At 46.8% G+C, this 17,380-nt stretch overlaps 1 protein-coding gene across 1 annotated transcript in view; it reads left to right on the forward strand.

The window, feature by feature from the left end:
- Window positions 1–17,380, forward strand: part of SSH2 (slingshot protein phosphatase 2) — a 105,019-nt gene that overhangs the window by 26,002 nt on the left and 61,637 nt on the right. Inside the window, 1 exon segment of the mRNA XM_068154519.1 lies at window positions 11,584–11,627. Coding sequence (XP_068010620.1) covers window positions 11,584–11,627 — 44 coding nt within the window.

Genomic DNA, 17,380 nt, shown 5'->3' on the forward strand with positions numbered 1-17,380 from the left:
ACTATTTCTGTCATCCAGAAAATCATCTTTTTAATTATTGATGCAGTAAGCCCAGGGCCTTAAGTGACCTGGCTGCTGGTGCTTATAGTTGAGGTCGATCATGAAGATTTCTGCACCGCCCCTAATTCACCCTCTGCCTTGTGTGTCGGTTACGTCAAGGGGGGATTTGACAGGAGCCTGCAGGGATTGGATCTCAGAGGAGCTGAGTGGGTGAGAGTCTCTTGTAACATTCTGCCAGGGAGAAGGATGCTTACATGCTACAGGCAGCCACATGGTGCTGAGAAGGCAGCCCTGAGCCTATAAGGGGTGAAGATGCAGCTCAGCGTGTCTCTTAGGTGGCTGCCTGTGCTTTCCTCTGGGCACTTCAAGGCAAACTGTCAAAATGAGAAGCCTGTTCCTGCTTGTGCTGCTGATGACAAGGAATTAGACTTTTAACAAGAGAGCTGTGCTGCCACAGTTTCATGCTGTGGACACAGCTATGACATACATAGGGATGGTGTCCAGATAGATCTGTTCTTGTCCCACAATGGGAATAATCTATTTCATATATGTTGCAGGTGACTCAGCATTGCTATAGTGACCTTGTTATACATCCAAAACCCTGGAGTTGTGGCTTGAACTGTGTCTGCCCAGAGCTCTAGAATAACTCCCAGGTTTTAATGGAGATAACTGCAGTAGGGATACAAATCTGGCTCCTGTTGAGTGTGCACCAAGGTAAATTAGATGCTAACAGGAAGATGGCTGATTGCAAGACAAAGACCCTTCCCTTTGCAGTGTACCTCCCTTCCTTCCACCTTCCTTCTCCTGAAATGGCTTTTCAGCATGAGGAGTGAAAACCAAATATTTGTCCCTCTTAAAAGCCAGTTTGATGTTTGTTCATTTCAATGGGGAACTGCCTGAGTGACACCAGGAGCTGCTGGTGTGCATCTGCTATGTCTGGTCTAGGTCTTTATTCCATGTAATGCTTAATAGTATTGCTCATGAATGATAACAGATCATCTGCTGCAGCTTCACATCTCCAGCTTCTCTGCATATGGCTCATTAGACTGTTTGCTTTTGGGGCTCCTTCAGACTTGTTTACTTCTAGCTGTTTGTTGTTTGGGTTGTTTGTTTGTTTCTTCAATGCAGCAGCTCGGGAGGGTGTCTCTCTCCCATCTGGAAGGAGGCCCAGCTTCTAAGGTGAAGATGTCAGCTCTCTGGGTGAGGAGGTGCACGTGGCCATGCTGCTTCTGAAAGCTCCTGAGTGCACTGGAAGGTTGAGCACGGTCTGTGTGTTAACAGGTAGTGCCTGGAGAGGGTCAGAGGTGTGAATGTCCATCCCTCATAATTGCTTAGGGACAATTTCATGCATGTAAATGTGTTGCCCTGCATAAATGGATAATGAAGGGCTGCTCTTCATGGTAACCTGTGGAGCTGGGATTTCCTTTTAATCAAAGACTGCCCTGCCCTGAGATTCACCAGCATGCAGATGTGTGTTCTGGACTTGCTCTTAGTCAGACCCTTGACATCAACAGCAGTTCCCAGTATGGAAACTGGAGTTACAGTGCCTGTGTTTATACAGCAAGTGAGTTTCTCACACCTGTCCCATCACCATAAGCATCTGTTGTTGTTGTGGGGAAACAAATGCTTCTAGGTTTGAAGATTTCCAGTGGGTAACTTCAGCAGTCCAGCTGGTCGAGGGAGGTGATCCTCCCCCTCTACTCAGCTCTGGTGAGACCCCACCTGGAGTACTGCCTCCAGTTCTGGAGCCCCTATTACAAGAGGGATCTGGAGGTGCTGGAAGGTGTCCAGAGAAGGGCCACGAGGATGATCAGAGGGCTGGAGCACCTCTCCTATGAGGACAGACTGAAGGAGTTGGGGCTGTTCAGTCTGCAGAAGAGAAGGCTCCCAGGTGACCTAATTGTGGCCTTCCAGTATCTGAAGGGGGCCTACAGGAAGGCTGGGGAAGGACTTCTCAGGCTATCAGGTAGTGATAGGACTAGGGGGAATGGAATGAAGCTGGAGGTGGGGAGATTCAGGCTGGATGTGAGGAGGAGGTTCTTCCCCATGAGAGTGGTGAAGCCCTGGAATGGGTTGTCCAGGGAGGTGGTTGGGGTGCCGTTCCTGGAGGTGTTTAAGCCCAGGCTGGATGAGGCTCTGGCCAGGCTGATCTATTGTGAGGTGTCCCTGCCCATGGCAGGGGGGTTGGAATTAGATGATCCTTGTGGTCCCTTCCAACCCTGACAGATACTATGATACTATTAGCTTTGCCTGAAAAGAGATGAAGCAAGTCTCTTCAAGGTTCTGAGAGACATTACATCTAGCAAAGTAACATAATGAGAGTGAGTGGCTGCCTTTCCTATCACACTAGGGCAGCGTTGAAAGGCCTTGTAGAAGTTAGAGGAGAAGTCTGTTCAGTGAGACAACAGATTGTTTGCTTAGTGTCTAAGTGTGTCTGGAGTTGATAAGGCTACTCCACAGTATAGAAGTTATGTCTAACACTCCTCTGCTGCAGAGCTATTTCTTGTGCACCTACAGTGGTTGTACTCTTTTTGTTTTTCCCCTTGGGTGCGTCTCTGTGATTAAGGCAAAAGCTGTTGTACTCCCCATCAGGCAAGCTTATTTCAGTGCAGAAATTCAGCTGGCAGTAATCTCCTGCTTAATCTGTTGTTGTGGTGTAGGGTAGCAGGCTGTGTCACTCTGTATTTCTCATCCTGACTCTTGCCGCACCAGTCGCAGGCTTCTAATTTTTGTCTTCCGATGTCTGAGTTTTATTTCTGCAGTTTTTAGTGAGGCCCAATCCAAACAAAGTTTGCATAAATCTCTTGGCTCCAGTGGGAAGATGAAAGCTTTGATAAGGAACTTGTTTGGGGTTTTTTTTTCCCCCCTCTCCAGAGCAGGAGCACAATGTCTTTGACCTAAATACACCAATTACTGATGCAGCTAAGTGATACAGAAAACAATCCAGAAGGAGTGCCCACCTCTGAGTGAACACTTGGCTGCAGAAAGCTATTGCTTGTGTGGAACCTCCAACACAGAAGAAATGTGAGAAGGAAAACAGTGTTCATTCAAAGCATTTCATGCAAATAGTGCTGGGTGAGAGAGAAATGGCTGGAGAAGGCTGCTTGTTTACCCCTTATCCATATGATGCAAACCACAGCACAGCTCTGCCCTTTCCCAGTTGTGACCTGCTTTGTTCAGCTTAGCTTTTTGAGGTACTTTAATGTCAAGCTTAAATGCTTCCTGGTAGCAGCTTCTATCTTGGAGAAGTGTTTGATGGCAAATGTAAGTATCTCAAACAGTAGTGATGAGCTCTCTAGAGGGTTCTAGGTGAGTTTATTCATTAGTTCCCTAATTCTGAGTAATGGTTAAGGTTAACTCTCTCCAGAGACTTGAGGGATCAGGTCAGCTTTGAGACCTACCCACTGTATGTGAGTACCAGCACATCACTACTGTGTTGATGGTTTCCACAGTGTACCAGAGAAATCAGTTCACACAAACCACTGCAGGTTTCTGGTTGGCTTTGTTCTCCACGGTGCAAATGTGGTCAAATCACCCTTTGTAGTACCAAACTGATACTAGACACAGTCAGGAAATGTTACCAGCCTGGTGAATTTTTGTGTAGTCTTGGGCTTCTTGCAACAAAAAGGGAACCTTTTATCAACCCAGGTTTTCGAGTCAGCCCTTGTTTCTTTTTAGCAGCCAGAGTGTTGTTGCTGGCACTTCAGCCTTACTGCAAATGCAGAATGTGTGGGCTTTTTGCTGCCACAGTTTATTTAGGAGATTGGTACAACTCAGACTACTGTATGAATGCCTCTCTGCTACAGAAATGTGTAATAGATATTTGGCAATGTGACTCAAGCATTTGTCTGTCTTTCTTCCAGCAGATGACTGGAGATTATTGATAGGACCAGCCTTGTGTAAGGCCTGCTGTTGAACAGGCATCTGTCAAGGATTTCTTCTTGGGAGGTGTTGAACTTCAGTTCTGTGTGACATCCATGGGCCCTTTGGACTTCAAGGGCTTCTACTCAATTACTTCTCTGGGCATCTAATGCCAGTCCCATGCAGATGTTGGATATCCCAGGGCATTTCTAATGTCACCATGTGTCTGTGTCAAGGGTTGAGTTCAACTCTAAGGAATCTGAACATCCAGTGGATGCTCTTCTCTCTGGACTTAGAGGACAGGCTGTGGCTGCAGTGATGGCATCCTCTCTGCAACACTTGGCCAGACTGGGTTATCCATGTGTTGGGTAATAGTCAAAGAGGGTGGGCTTTGTACTGACCTGCTTAATACTTGCTGACACACGAGGAGAGCTCCTTGTGGAGGAGCTTGCAATGCACTGTCCAGCTGTAGCCCAAAGATACAGTTGAGACTGATGGGTGTATGAAGAGAGCATTTGTATGGTTAGACAACTGGATGCACAGGCTCTGAGTTGACTAAAGCAGCTGCCTTCTTCCCAGCAGATGTCATGTTTGACCCAGAGGCACCAAGTGTGTGTTTGAACAACTGGATGGGCTCTAACCAAGGAAAGGATAGGCAGAGAGACAGAAGACTGCTCATTTAATTACAAGCCTTTTCTTTGAGACTAGGCCCAGAGTTGTTCCCATGATGGTGACTTGACAGTGTTAAGTGAAAAGTCTCCCTGATAGCATGGCTACATCTGAATCTTGCTGCTGGGTTTTGAGCAGGGAGGGGGGGCTCAACATTAGCTCATTTTCTGGTAGATAAATAGGAAACTGCCAGCTGTACTTTACTGGGAGAGGTGAAAAGACTTCCAAGTCCTTTGTCTCATGTAGCTTCTCACCAAATGGCTTCTTCATTCCTACTCTTACACAAGGTCCCTCTGCCCCTGTTAACAAGGGTCTTTTTAAAAAGAACATCACTGACTTTGAAAATCCACAGCTCCAAGAACTGAGAGTGGTTTCACATCCACCTTTTGACTCTGCCTTCCTGTTAGGATTTCAGCATCACTCAATGTTGCTGTGCAGAGACTCCTCTAAAAGGGGAAAGTGTACCAAGCAATGGAAATAATGAAGGAGCCCATCCAAAAAACAACACCTAGCCAAGATTTACAAAATGGAAAAGGAGGAGAGAAGTTCTGAGATGCCTGAGGTGTGCATCTCACAGCTGGGAGCAAAGTACTGACGTGGGGTGGAAACTGCCTAAGTTGTTGGTGCTCTCCTGACACTGATGGCAATGAGCACTCACACTCCTGATCCAAACACTTCCCAGGCATTGTCTGTGCAGTCAGGCATGTTGACATCAAATCATGTGTAGCAGGAGTTCTTACATGGGAATCTCTTTTAAACTCTGCAAGATGGCTCTCGGGGTGTAGTCTGTGCGGAATGTTCCTTCGTTAATAGAAACGTGGTGACTGTTAGCCACATGACATGCTGCTAATCATACCTCTCACAGCAGAAGAGCTTGCTGCGGTGTTCCTGATGTGAAATACAGGCAGACAGCTCCAGTCCCTGTGCGTAAGGGTGCAGATTGAGTCTTGTTTATCGTTACATCAGTCTGCAAAAAGGAGGTTTAGAAGAGCGGAGCTGCTTGCGTGCCATGGAGTGACTCCCATTGTGCAGCACGGAACAGCACTCCAAAATTTCTCTCCTCTCCCTTGCCCTTTTGATGACAGATAGCTGGCAGTGGATCAAAGCACAAACAGGATTAGTGTTTTGCATATTCTGTCCTACATGGCCTGCAAGGAGCAGAGATGGAATTTTTCATCTTTCACTTTAAACTGCATTTCATATTGCGGCCTAGTTTAGAGCTATGCGACTCATTCCTTCCATTTCCCCCGAGGCCTCTCTTTCTGGTCAAGAAAAGCAGGGCGGGCCTCCCTCTGGACCTCATCAGTGCTGCAGAGCTTCCTCCTTTTTGCAGGCTGGTGGAGAAGGCTGGTTTGAGGTGGAGCATTCCAGCATCAGGAACCTCCCAAGCAGCGTTTGTGGAAGCTGCTGTCTCTTGAACCTATTGCTGTGGTTACAGCCTGGGTGCTGCAGGGCAGGGGCCATCTAGGGCTGGGGCAAGATCCAAGGCAGCTCTGAAAGCTGAAGTAGGTCACTACTGTGGGTCACACCTCCAGATGGCTGGTTTCAATGTCCCAAAGGTGCTGTCCAAGAATGTTCCTTCTCAAAGGTGTCCTCAGAAAGGAGTGTTTTGATCCGCTTTTTGGATGGTGAGTTGTTGCACTGGCAGCAGCACTTCAGAAGTGCACTGAAAATGGCTAGAAAATGTGAGGCTTGTCCTGTCAGTAGTGGAGTCCTTTCCCTCCCTGGAGCTCGCACTTGACCATGCATTGGGCATGTCTTCTTTGTCCTGCCCTCCCCTCTAGTGGGTTGCCTTGTCATTGCAGCTTCCTTTGGCCTGACTCCCTGAGGCCTCGGGGCTGGTTTGCAGCTCCAGAATTACACAGCGACCAGAACACAGGACGGAGGGCTGTAGGGTGGGTGTGGTGTACACCGAATGGTAACAGAGCAAAAATAGTAGTGGTGGCTTATGTGAAATAGGGGAGCATTGGCTGTGCCTTCTGTCATGCTGAATATCCTCTGAGGATGAGAAGGTTTGGATGCATTTGCAGATAGTTGGTGGGGTGAAAATGGTTCAGACACCTAAATGTGCCCACTCTGTAAATACCAGGACAAAGCAGGAGATCCAGGCTGTTCAGAGTTGCTGATGGGAAGAGGAGGAGGTTAATGAAGGTTTTGGTCAAAGCAGCATCCTAGGTAACTGGCAATGGATCTCTTGCTCAAGTCACACTTGTCTACAGTTCTGGGTTTGTAGCCAGTCAGATATGCTCCAGATAAATCTGCTTCTAGCACAGATCTGCTACTTTTATGTCTAATATTAAAGAGATCTTTTAAGAGCTACAGCAGAGACAGCTGGTAACTGACTGGGCCATGTCTAGCCTTCTCCACACCGAGCTCTTGAGGGCTGAATGCTGAGTGGATCTAAGATAATGGCCTGTGTATTTCAGGACCTTCTGCTGTCGTTTGTGGGACTTCTGGCTGTGGCACACCAGGCTCTGCTAGCTGCTGTAACAAGTGGTTTTTTGGCATGTGGTAATGGCCATTCATTATAATCCTAAAAATGTTTGCTTAGCTTGGGTTCCTGAACAGTGCAGAGGAGATTTTAAGAGCTCCTTCAGACCTTTTACTTTACTGTGGGTTTGAGGAACTTGTTCTCTAGCAAATATACTCTTCTAAGCTGGTTTGGCTTATTCAAAACCCACATCATAGTCAACATGTAGCACACCAAGTCCTTAAGGTGAGGCAGCATCCTAAGTAAAAGCTCTTGTGGCTTTAGTATCTTTCTTAGGCTTGAGTCTAACCACCCCTAATGCTGTGAAGCTGTTACATCAAGCCACGCAACCCGGCGTGGTGGGGTGGGAGCGGGCAAAGGCAGTGGGGCTAACTGTAGTGCTAGTGTTATTCACACTTTAAGAGGGCTGATGATACTTGATCATTTGACCCTTCAAAGCTCTGATTCCTCACCCTGCAGGTCTCGTGTGTGTGCTTTGATTTTGTTAAGTTTATATTAACTTCTGCTACAAGAGCTTACAAAATGTGGCTCTCTGAAGGAGAGCCCATTGAGAAGTGTTGAGTTGTCCACTGCTCTTAGCAACTAGTAGGGTAAAGGACATGTCACATCCCTCTGTTTCTGCAGGCAGATCTCTAGAAGTATGCCCAGGATAACCCAGTGGGTTCTGTGCTCTCAGACATGGGGTAACAAACACTTCTCCACACTGGCACGGCCTGAGTGAGTTGAACTCTACATGCTAGGCCTGTGTGCCATGACTGCTGTGTGACCCTGAGGAGATGGTCTTTGTGGCTTCTGCAGTGACATTGGCTGCATGGCTAAGAGAAGCACTGTGTGATCTCAGGGGCTGGAGCTATCTTTTTCACCACAGTATGTTCTGCTCCAACCCACTGGGAATTGCCTGCAATTTCCAGTACCGGGGCAAGAAATGAATCTGCACTCTCCTGGGAAATTCTAGTAATTAGGATTACAAATATAGGGGAAGAGGAACAAGGCAAGGAGGTTTGAGAAGTATTTAGAACTGAAGTAGACTTTCTTTGCTTGCTCTAGAAATGCAGTTACTTACTGCTGTCATGCATGCAAGTTAGTTAAGCAGTGGTGAACTGCTTGGAAGCCCTTGGTGTCTTACTTTTGCAGGCCTAAAATGCTGCTGTTACAGCCTGTCAGGTCAAAATGCAGAGTGAGCAGCATGCTCCATTGAACACCTGCTACACCTGAGGTGTTAAGCAGCACAGTTAAAACGTGTGGAGATTTTGGCTGTGTGTAGAGCATGAATTGCCAGGACAGCTGTCCTGTGTCTGGAGCTCTGCACAGCAGCCTGGCTCAGGTAGGTCCTGAGCCAGCGTGGTTATTGCAAAAGCTTGAGTAATGGAAAGTGACTCTACAGCACTGGATTCTTCTTTAACAAGGCCAGTCTTGGGTCTGCATGCCAGAGAGTGTCCTGGAGAGTCCTGCCAGCCAAGGAAGGCAGCTGACACTTCATCTGAGGAACAAGGGCTTGTCTCCCTGGTCTGGAAGAGCTCCACGGCTCCACGCGTCACGGCTGCTTTCCCTCTGCGTATTTGCACCCTTCTGGATGATGCTGCAACTTGTTCTGTGTGGACTGTGAGGTTCTTTAGTGTTTTCATTTTGAAAGGGTCAAGTTGCTGAGCTAATTCTAAGGTATGATGAGCAGAAGGTATTCCTGCCAGCTCTTGCTTGTTGTAGATGGCCTGCAGGTTTTAGCTTGAATTTGTGGTTGCAGGTGGCTCCAAGTGAACTGTTCCATGGTGGTGTTCCTGTTCTGTTCTTAGAAACAGACCAGTACCAAGCATGCATTTGCTGTTCTTCTATCTCACAGATTCAGATCATTTAAATAAGAGAAACAGAATGTTCAGCAGGAGTGTCTGTGTTTAACTCTGTGTAAAAAGTGAGCTGACTAAGAGTTTTGCATGCAGTAAGCACAGAGGATACAGTCCAGAAGATTCTCAGGATAAAACCCAGGCTTTTATGGTTCTCTTATGGACACTTGACTGCTTCACTCCTTTTCTGAGCTTGACACTTAGGTGCTAGCTCCTGCAGGTTTCATAAATGTGTCAGTTCTAAGATCTCTCCTTCTCCCACTGCATCCATCCTCTCCTGCCCTGGGAGGCAGGTAGCTACTTGTCCTCTTTGGTGGGGCTGAACCAGAGGTTCAGGGACATGCAGTTCCTCCTTATGTCTTACCCACTGAGTCCATTTGGAATTAATATTTGTCTTGTTCCCCAGCCTTCCCCTAGCCCATGACATCTCTTCCACACCTCTCCTTAGTTTCTGTCTGTGTGCTGTGCTACATAAAACTGAAAGCTGTGTGTGCATGACAGAGCATCTTCCAAGTTGTTCTCCTGAAGCAAGCTGAAGAGGGAGAAGAGGATAGCTCCCTTCTCAGAAGAGCTCTACAATGTCCTCTGGGCTTGTTGATGGGAGAACATTTTCAGAGCCCTTTGCAGAGGTGCCTGAGCAGTGCTGGGGAGGAGGACACTGCGTTGGTGTAAGCTGAACTTCATCCTTGTGTGAAACACCATCACTCTCTGCTGACATTTTGGCCTCAGGGTTTCAGCTACTCTGCAGATGTTTGCAGAAAAGTCACTTTGGGCTTTCTTTATCCTTGCTCTCCTGTTTCAGAGGCACAGTGGATGTTCAGCATTTTGTGTTTGCCTTCAGGAGCATCCCAAAGTGACCTGGGAGTTGAGGAGCAATGCAGAGTGCATGAGCATTCACTCTGCTGTTGCTGTGATACGTGTGCCAGCATCTTTGCTTATGAAGGGGTGTCTTCACCTGAATTGATGGTGGGATGAGTGTTAGAAAAGGGAGAGAACTGTGCTGGAGCTGTGTAAAAGTTAGATAGAAAAAAAACTCTGTAACCAGATAGGGGAAAACCAATGAAATAACATTTCAGAGAATTAAGTGTCCATTGCATGACTTCAGTAACAAAACATGAGCACCCCTGTTGTCCCAGTGGCACAGGTCTCTTGCAACCATCTCCTTGCTGGTTTGTGACCACAGTATGACTGAAATACCTGGTCCCATGCTGAACTCTTGCTCTTTACTGTGGGTCAGTTCTGTGCTACTGCTGTGCAAATGGTAGGTGCTCACTAGAGAGATCTGCAGGAGGCAAAACCAAAGCAAGATAAGAACAAAATTAGCTTTTTCTTCCTTTGTTTGTGCTGAGCTCTGGTTTTCTTGGGACACCCTGCCCTTACTAAATGCTTGGGATGGCTTAAAGTGTGTTTACTCCTGCAGACCTACATGAACATAGTAAATGTTCACTGATAGAACAGATCCTGTAGCTCACCTCCAGCCAGAGCCTGACCATGGTACCTAAATGTACTGTGGTGCTGAATTAATTGCTGAGCTCTCTCTGCTGAGGTATTGCTTTGGGCTTTGGGAGGGAGGCCTAGTAAAATTCCACAGCACATTAGACATTGTGCATATTAATTCTGAATTTAAAGCAGCACAGTTTGTCAGATTCTTACTTTCTAGTCTATCTGCACTCACCCAGTCCTCTTTGGCAGGTTTGTTACCTGCTGGGTTTGTGGCTTCTTAACACTTGATTGCTGACACTGGACTATGAATTAATAGGATCTATAGAAAGGTAATAAAACACCCTGAGGTAAACTGTGAGTTTGGCTCTTTGGCCTGCCTTGTTTGGCAGGGGTCAGTGGAAGTCCATTCAAAAGCATGCTGAATTGGACTTGCAGCCTGCAAAGCCAATCAGATCCTGGACTGCATCAGGAGAAGTGTGGCTAGCAGGGCAAGGGAGGTGATCCTCCCCCTCTACTCAGCCCTGGTGAGACCCCACCTGGAGTACTGTGTCCAGTTCTGGAGCCCCTATTACAAGAGGGATATGGAGGTGCTGGAACGTGTCCAGAGAAGGGCCAGGAGGATGAGCAGAGGGCTGGAGCACCTCTCCTATGAGGACATACTGAAGGAGTTGGGGCTGTTCAGTCTGCAGAAGAGAAGGCTCCGAGGTGACCTAATTGTGGCCTTCCAGTATCTGAAGGGGGCTACAGGAAGGCTGGGGAAGGACTTCTCAGGATCTCAGGGAGTGATAGGACTAGGGGGAATGGAATGAAGCTGGAGGTGGGGAGATTGAGGCTGGATGTGAGGAGGAGGTTCTTCCCCATGAGAGTGGTGAAGCCCTGGAATGGGTTGTCCAGGGAGGTGGTCAAGGCCCCGTCCCTGGGGGTGTTTAAGCCCAGGCTGGATGAGGCTCTGTCCAGCCTGATCTAGTGTGGGGTGTCCCTGCCCATGGCAGGGGGGTTGGAACTAGACGATCCTTGTGGTCCCTTCCAACCCTGAATGAAACTATGAAACTATGAATCCTGCAGGGGTAAAAATTCTTGTGATGCTGAGTTGTTCAGCGCTCTGAGAGGGAACCTGAAGTGACAGCTGAGCAGCAAGTGAGTTCCTCTCTAGTGACAGCTACATGCAGAAGCACTGAAAATTTCCTTTGCCTTCTGCAAGCAAACCAGGGAAATGCAAGTCTTTGGATCCTGTATATATTAAGCCATATTAACTTTGCTTCTCCTTTCCTATGCATGCAGGAGGCAGACAGTGGGGAAGAAGAATGCCGGTCCCAGCCCAGAAGGTAAGACTGTCGCTCGAGGCTTGCAAGAGTCCTCAAGGATACCTTTCTGTCTGAAATGTTCCACAGGGGAGTTTGCTGTTGTTCTGGCATGTTCTGCAAACACATCATTTTCTGCCTCTTGTTAAGTGTGCACAACTGTCTCATGTGTACCTGAGCAAAAAAATACACTTAACTGTGGTATAAATGCAGCTCCCAGTAAGGGGACTGCTGCAGAAGGGGATGAATAGAATAGAATAGAATAGAATAGAATAGAATAGAATAGAATAGAATAGAATAGAATAGAATAGAATAGAATAGAATAGAATAGAATAGACCAGACCAGACCAGACCAGACCAGACCAGGTTGGAAGAGACCTTCAAGATCATGTCCAACCTATCATCCAACACCACCCAACCAACTAAACCATGCAACCAAGCACCCTGTCAAGTCTCCTCCTGAACACCTCCAGTGATGGTGACTCCACCACCTCCCCAGGCAGCCCCTTCCAATGGGCAATCACTCTCTCTGTGTAAAACTTCCTCCTGATGACACACTAAAAAATATATATGGGGAGCAGTTGGCAAAGCTGTCAGTGAGTATATTCTCCAAACTTGTTAGCATCCAGGAAGGATGCCTGTGGACGTGCTCTGAGTAAGATGGTGAAGGTTCACTTCTCTCTGCCTGTGGAGACTTTGCTTGTATCTTAGAAGCAAACCCTGGTTGTGTTGCTCCTTAACTGCCTGTATTGGTTTTCAGGATTTGGTCCACCATCAGAGTACTCTGAGAAGAATAACCATAGTGCCAAGCTCTTGTTCTCTGGTTAAAAACCATCTATTTTGCCATCAAGAGCTGAACTGGATAGGGCCTTGTGTATGGCTTTGGGATTGATGAAACGCTGTGCTTCCAGCAACTGAAGTACAGGGTGATCCCATGCCAGGACACCTGCTGCTTGAAATAGCATGTTCAATGGAGGCATAGATACTTGTTACTGAGGCAGGTAGTCAAACATCTGCTCCAAAATTCAGAGAACATTGAGAATTTGCAGAGATGAATTTTTTTTTCCTGCTTGGGATTGTTTTCCATAAAGATGTTAATCTTTTGTAAGTGCTGATTTCAGTTGCCTCAGGAAGAAACCTCTTTTGAGAAATGCTTATCCCTGCAAAATCAAACAAACATTGAACATCAGCTGATGGGATGGAGAGAACTGTTGGTGGTGATGTTCTCATGTAGCTGTGGTCATAAAAGTAGACTTCTTGAAGACTTGTAAGCTTTGTCTCCTGTCTTCTAAGCCATCAAGAGAATTATTTCATCTAAACTTAATAAAAGCCAGAACTGTATATACTGGGTAGCCTCCCCAGCAGCAGGAGCACTCTCTTGGCTTAAAATGTTACAGTCAAATTTTATGAAAGGCATAAGATTGCCTCCAGAGGGAGTGAAGGGGGAGTGAAGGTGAATAGTTCTCCCTTTATGAGCTCTTTGGCTATTGCACTTCTTTACCTAATGTTGTTTGTGTGAGTGGATAACAACAGAAGCCATAGTTCCTGGTATTTAAAAGGCTTGAACAAGATTTGGGCTTTGGGTTTGGGGCCAGCCTGGCTGTATCTGCAAAAGAGAAAGATCATAGTATCATAGTATCAGTCAGGGTTGGAAGGGACCACAAGGATCATCTAGTTCCAACCCCCCTGCCATGGGCAGGGACACCCCACACTAGATCAGCCTGGCCAGAGCCTCATCCAGCCTGGGTTTAAACACCTCCAGGGACGGGGCCTCAACCACCTCCCTGGACAACCCATTCCAGGGCTTCACCACTCTCATGGGAAAGAACCTCCTCCTCACATCCAGCCTGAATCTCCCAGGGTTTCAGTGTAGTCCTGTGATTGTGTGGCCTGGGGAGGGGGACTGGTTGGTTTCCTTCAGTCCTATACCTTTGAATGATGATTTTAAAATTGCTGTTTCGTCATTCTAGAGCTTTCTTGACTGAGGGGAAAGCTGGAAAGCTCAACTCCCAGAGGCTCAACCTGAACTCAGCTAAATTCCAATTTTTCATTTCCCTCTCAGCCTTCCAGCAGTCACAAGATCAACTCATGACTTGATCTCAGTATACACAATGGATTGAAGGGGCTGGAGGTATTTAATTGTTGTGGGCACTTAGCAACAATTGTAGGTTAGGTTTGAAAGGAGTGGGTTTTAATATAGTTTAAATAACTTCCTGGGGTAGGAAATGACAACCTGCTGTTGATGTGGTGATCTGAACTCGGTGACTCCTGTTGCTGGGGTCAGAAAGCTAAATGAAACCAAGATCCTTCTTGGGGAAAACAAGGGGATGGCTGTTAAATGTGTTTGATTACAGCAGGATAAAAATAACACAGTCAAACATGGTAAGTAGACAACCTGGACTCCTGCTGTGGAGGAGCAGCAGATGTCTATAAACAGCTTTTGAATGTATCTAATCCCCAGTTTTCAAGGGAATATAGCAAGGAGTAGCTGTTTAAAATCCAGGCAGTAAAAAGGCAAGGGACTGACTTAGGCTTTAAAACCAAAACTATGTTATCAGCTGCAATGTCACCAACATTGCAGCAGCCTGACATTCCTAGCTGCCTGCCTGGGCAAGGCCAGGCCGGTGAAGTTCTCCTGAGGCATCATTCAGGTGACCTGGCTCTAGCTACTGCCAGTGTTTGGGGTGGGATTTTTGCTCTTTGTAAAGTATCCTGGCAAGGAGTCTTTTTGTCTCCTGCAGCCATCTAAAATTTGCTTAAACAGTACCTCAGGGTAGCATGGTTGGCATCAGGCATGCCCAAACTCATCCCTTTAACTGGACAGTGAATGCAAGAGTACTGGTGTGGTTAGAAAGCCTGTTTGGGTTAATAAAACAACAATATTTATTAAATAGGATGTCAGTGCTTAGAGAGGCTAATGCTTGCAATGGAATTAGCTAAGACCTAAGGAAAGGCACATAAACATGTTTAGAATCACCAAGTTCACCCTTCTGAGACCTCATGTCTCTTCAAAGTCTCAGAACTCCTATCTCAAAAGAGATAAATGTTCCACTTAGATCAAGCTTAGCAGCATTGCTAGTCTGTGGCTAGTGATTTCTAGATAGTTTCTTGTGTTATCTTTCCTGACTGATGAGATATGGGATATATTGAGGTGAAGTGGAACATGCAGAGAAGACTGGCAGTAGGTCAGCAGGAGCGACTAAAGCTTGTGGAGCAGAGGCTATGAAGGCAACCAGGCTAAAATGTCCTCCAAAGAGGCAGATAAATGAGTTTCAAACAGGAGCTTAGACATAGAATCATAGAATTGTCAGGGTTGGAAGGGACCTCAAGGATCATCTAGTTCCAACCCCCCTGCCATGGGCAGGGAAACCTCACACTGGATCAGGTTGCTCAGAGCCACATCTAGCCTGGCCTTAAAAACCTCCAGGCATGAGGCTTCCACCACCTCCCTGGCAGCCTGTGCCAGTGTCTCACCACCCCCATGGGGAAGAACTTCTTCCTAACATCCAATCTGAATCTACCCTTTCCTATTTCTTTTCCATTCCCCCTAGTCCTATCACTACCTGACACCCTAAGAAGTCCCTCCACAGCTTTCTTGTAGGCCCCCTTCAGATACCGGAAGGCCACAATACAGTCTCCTCGGAGCCTTCTCCTCTCCAGACATGTAGCTAAGTACATCAAGATTATCCTATCTAAAACAAATAATGTGTCTGGCTGCTGACCTGTGCATGCTCTTTGAGATCTAACACCACAGAAGACTGCATAGACTCAGGGCTCAGAGACAAGGGAGAGAAAGTGGTGTGAAAATGTTGTTTAAGCTTAAACCTGCTCCACAGAGCAGTCAAACGACTTGACAAGTCTGCACTCGCTGCGAGACTGCTTCTGCCAGCACCATCACACAGCCAGGAGCTTTCTGAATTAGCAGAATCTGCTGAAAGCTTTTCTGCAAAAGATGGAGATGTGCAGAAAGGGAGAGAGAGAGAGAGAGCTGACCTGTGCTCGGCAGTTATCCTCGGAAGATGCTTGAAACTGTATTTGTTGGCAAATTCTTTTGTACTGATGCAAAGAGGAATGGTTTCTGTCCCTGCCTGAGGAAAGTACTTGGGGCGTTGTGAGCACAGACCTAATTTTCTGTAAAGGTTTCTAGCTGTTGCTAAAAACCACAGCAAATGAATGCTGCAAATGCCTGAAACTCACCAAATAGCTGCAAACCAGCTTGGCTCCTGAAATTAGAGTCTTTTCCTTCACATCCAAGCCCTGCTCTGAGGGAAGCCCCAGAGGGTCTTTGTACCCTGCCATAGCTGTGACCATTCTTGCAGTTTATAGGTGAGATCCCCAGACCTCTGGTGTGGGTCCAGGGTCCTGCTTTGGCATCCCTGATGGGGCCAGTCCTTGTCACTTGTCCTAACTGTTGGCTAACAGGACTAAGGGTATCGCATAACCAGGTGTCCTGAACGATCTATTTGTTACCTTCATACCCACCTCCTAGATGCTTGTATTAAGCTGCTTGGAGTCTGGACAGCTAGCTGGCCTGCAGATCTCCCCTCCTGTCCCCAGACACGCTGCTGCCGTGCTGAATGCTCTCTTAATGGAGCATGTGTGTTAACAATCTCTTTACATCATCCTGACGTCGTTAAATCCTACCCAAAATGCATGTATGGAGCTTTGAGTTGTGTTTACATCGACACCCAGGTTTTGTGTGCCGAAGTTACAAGGGTTCAGCAGCTTTGTTTTGCTGACAAACAACATCTCCAGGGCCTGGGGCAGCAGCAGTGCTGCAGTCTGTGTTTGCAGTCAGGATCCACCAGTTCCTTTTTGGGTTTATGTTTTAAATGGGGCCTCTATTTCCACACTGTTCCACTGCTGTGGATTTACCACCTCTGTGTGCCTTGAAACAGCTCTGTCTGCTCAAATGCAGCATTTAAGGCTGTGTGGTAAATGCTGCCTATAAAACTGCGTAAGCTGCATTGCTGAGCAAGGCTGCTGGGGACTTAATAGGAATTCTTTGAACTTCTATGTCCTGGCACTTGTCACACTCCAGTCCATTTGCTTAGGCAAGGTGAGGAGCCAGTCAGTTCCTTCAGGTATCACAGAAAGTGATTAGGTCCTGCTCAAAACCTGAGGTTTGTTACCTGAAAATGTTCTCCAGAAGTGCTTGTCTCTTCAGGTGGTGTTAAAAGAGAAGGAAAAGACCCCACACCTTTTGCAGCCTAAGTGCTCTTGCCTTCTGGTTTGTTTTCTTTAGTCAAAATAGTTCCTTCCAGGAGTGATCTGGGAAGGAAAGCAAATCAGATTATTGCCATGATAACACTTGGATGTGCCAAGATGCCTCAAGGTTTCAAGCTGTGAGTAAATACCTTTGTTTTAGGAGCGGAAGACCACGGTCTGATGCAGGAGCTCATGGGGTGTAACAGTGTAAATGGTGCTTCTCAAATACTAAGTGGATTTGGTGTGTGTTTCCTTGTGTAGAACAACAGCTCAATAAACTGGAAGCCAGCTTGTTTGATTCTTAAACCAAGACCCATTGTAAGTTTCTCTCTATCTCATTGTAAACTTCTCTCTACATATCACAGATACCTGCTGCTCCCTGGGAGAGAGAGGGGAGAGATTCTGAGATACCCAACTGGCTGCACTTCAGCAGCCTCAGTTACAGTCCATGCTGTGACTTTTGGGGATGCATATCATCACCATTTGGTGCTCCTGTGGCAGGCTCCTGGCACTTCTGCTTATCCTTAAAGCCTATCTGGTGTTACAAGAAAGCCTGTCAAAAAGCATGT

The sequence above is a fragment of the Melanerpes formicivorus genome, unplaced genomic scaffold, assembly GCF_026170545.1.
Source record: "Melanerpes formicivorus ecotype bairdi unplaced genomic scaffold, bMelFor1.0.p_v2 SCAF_29, whole genome shotgun sequence".
In the NCBI taxonomy this organism is placed as follows: Eukaryota; Metazoa; Chordata; class Aves; order Piciformes; family Picidae; genus Melanerpes; species Melanerpes formicivorus.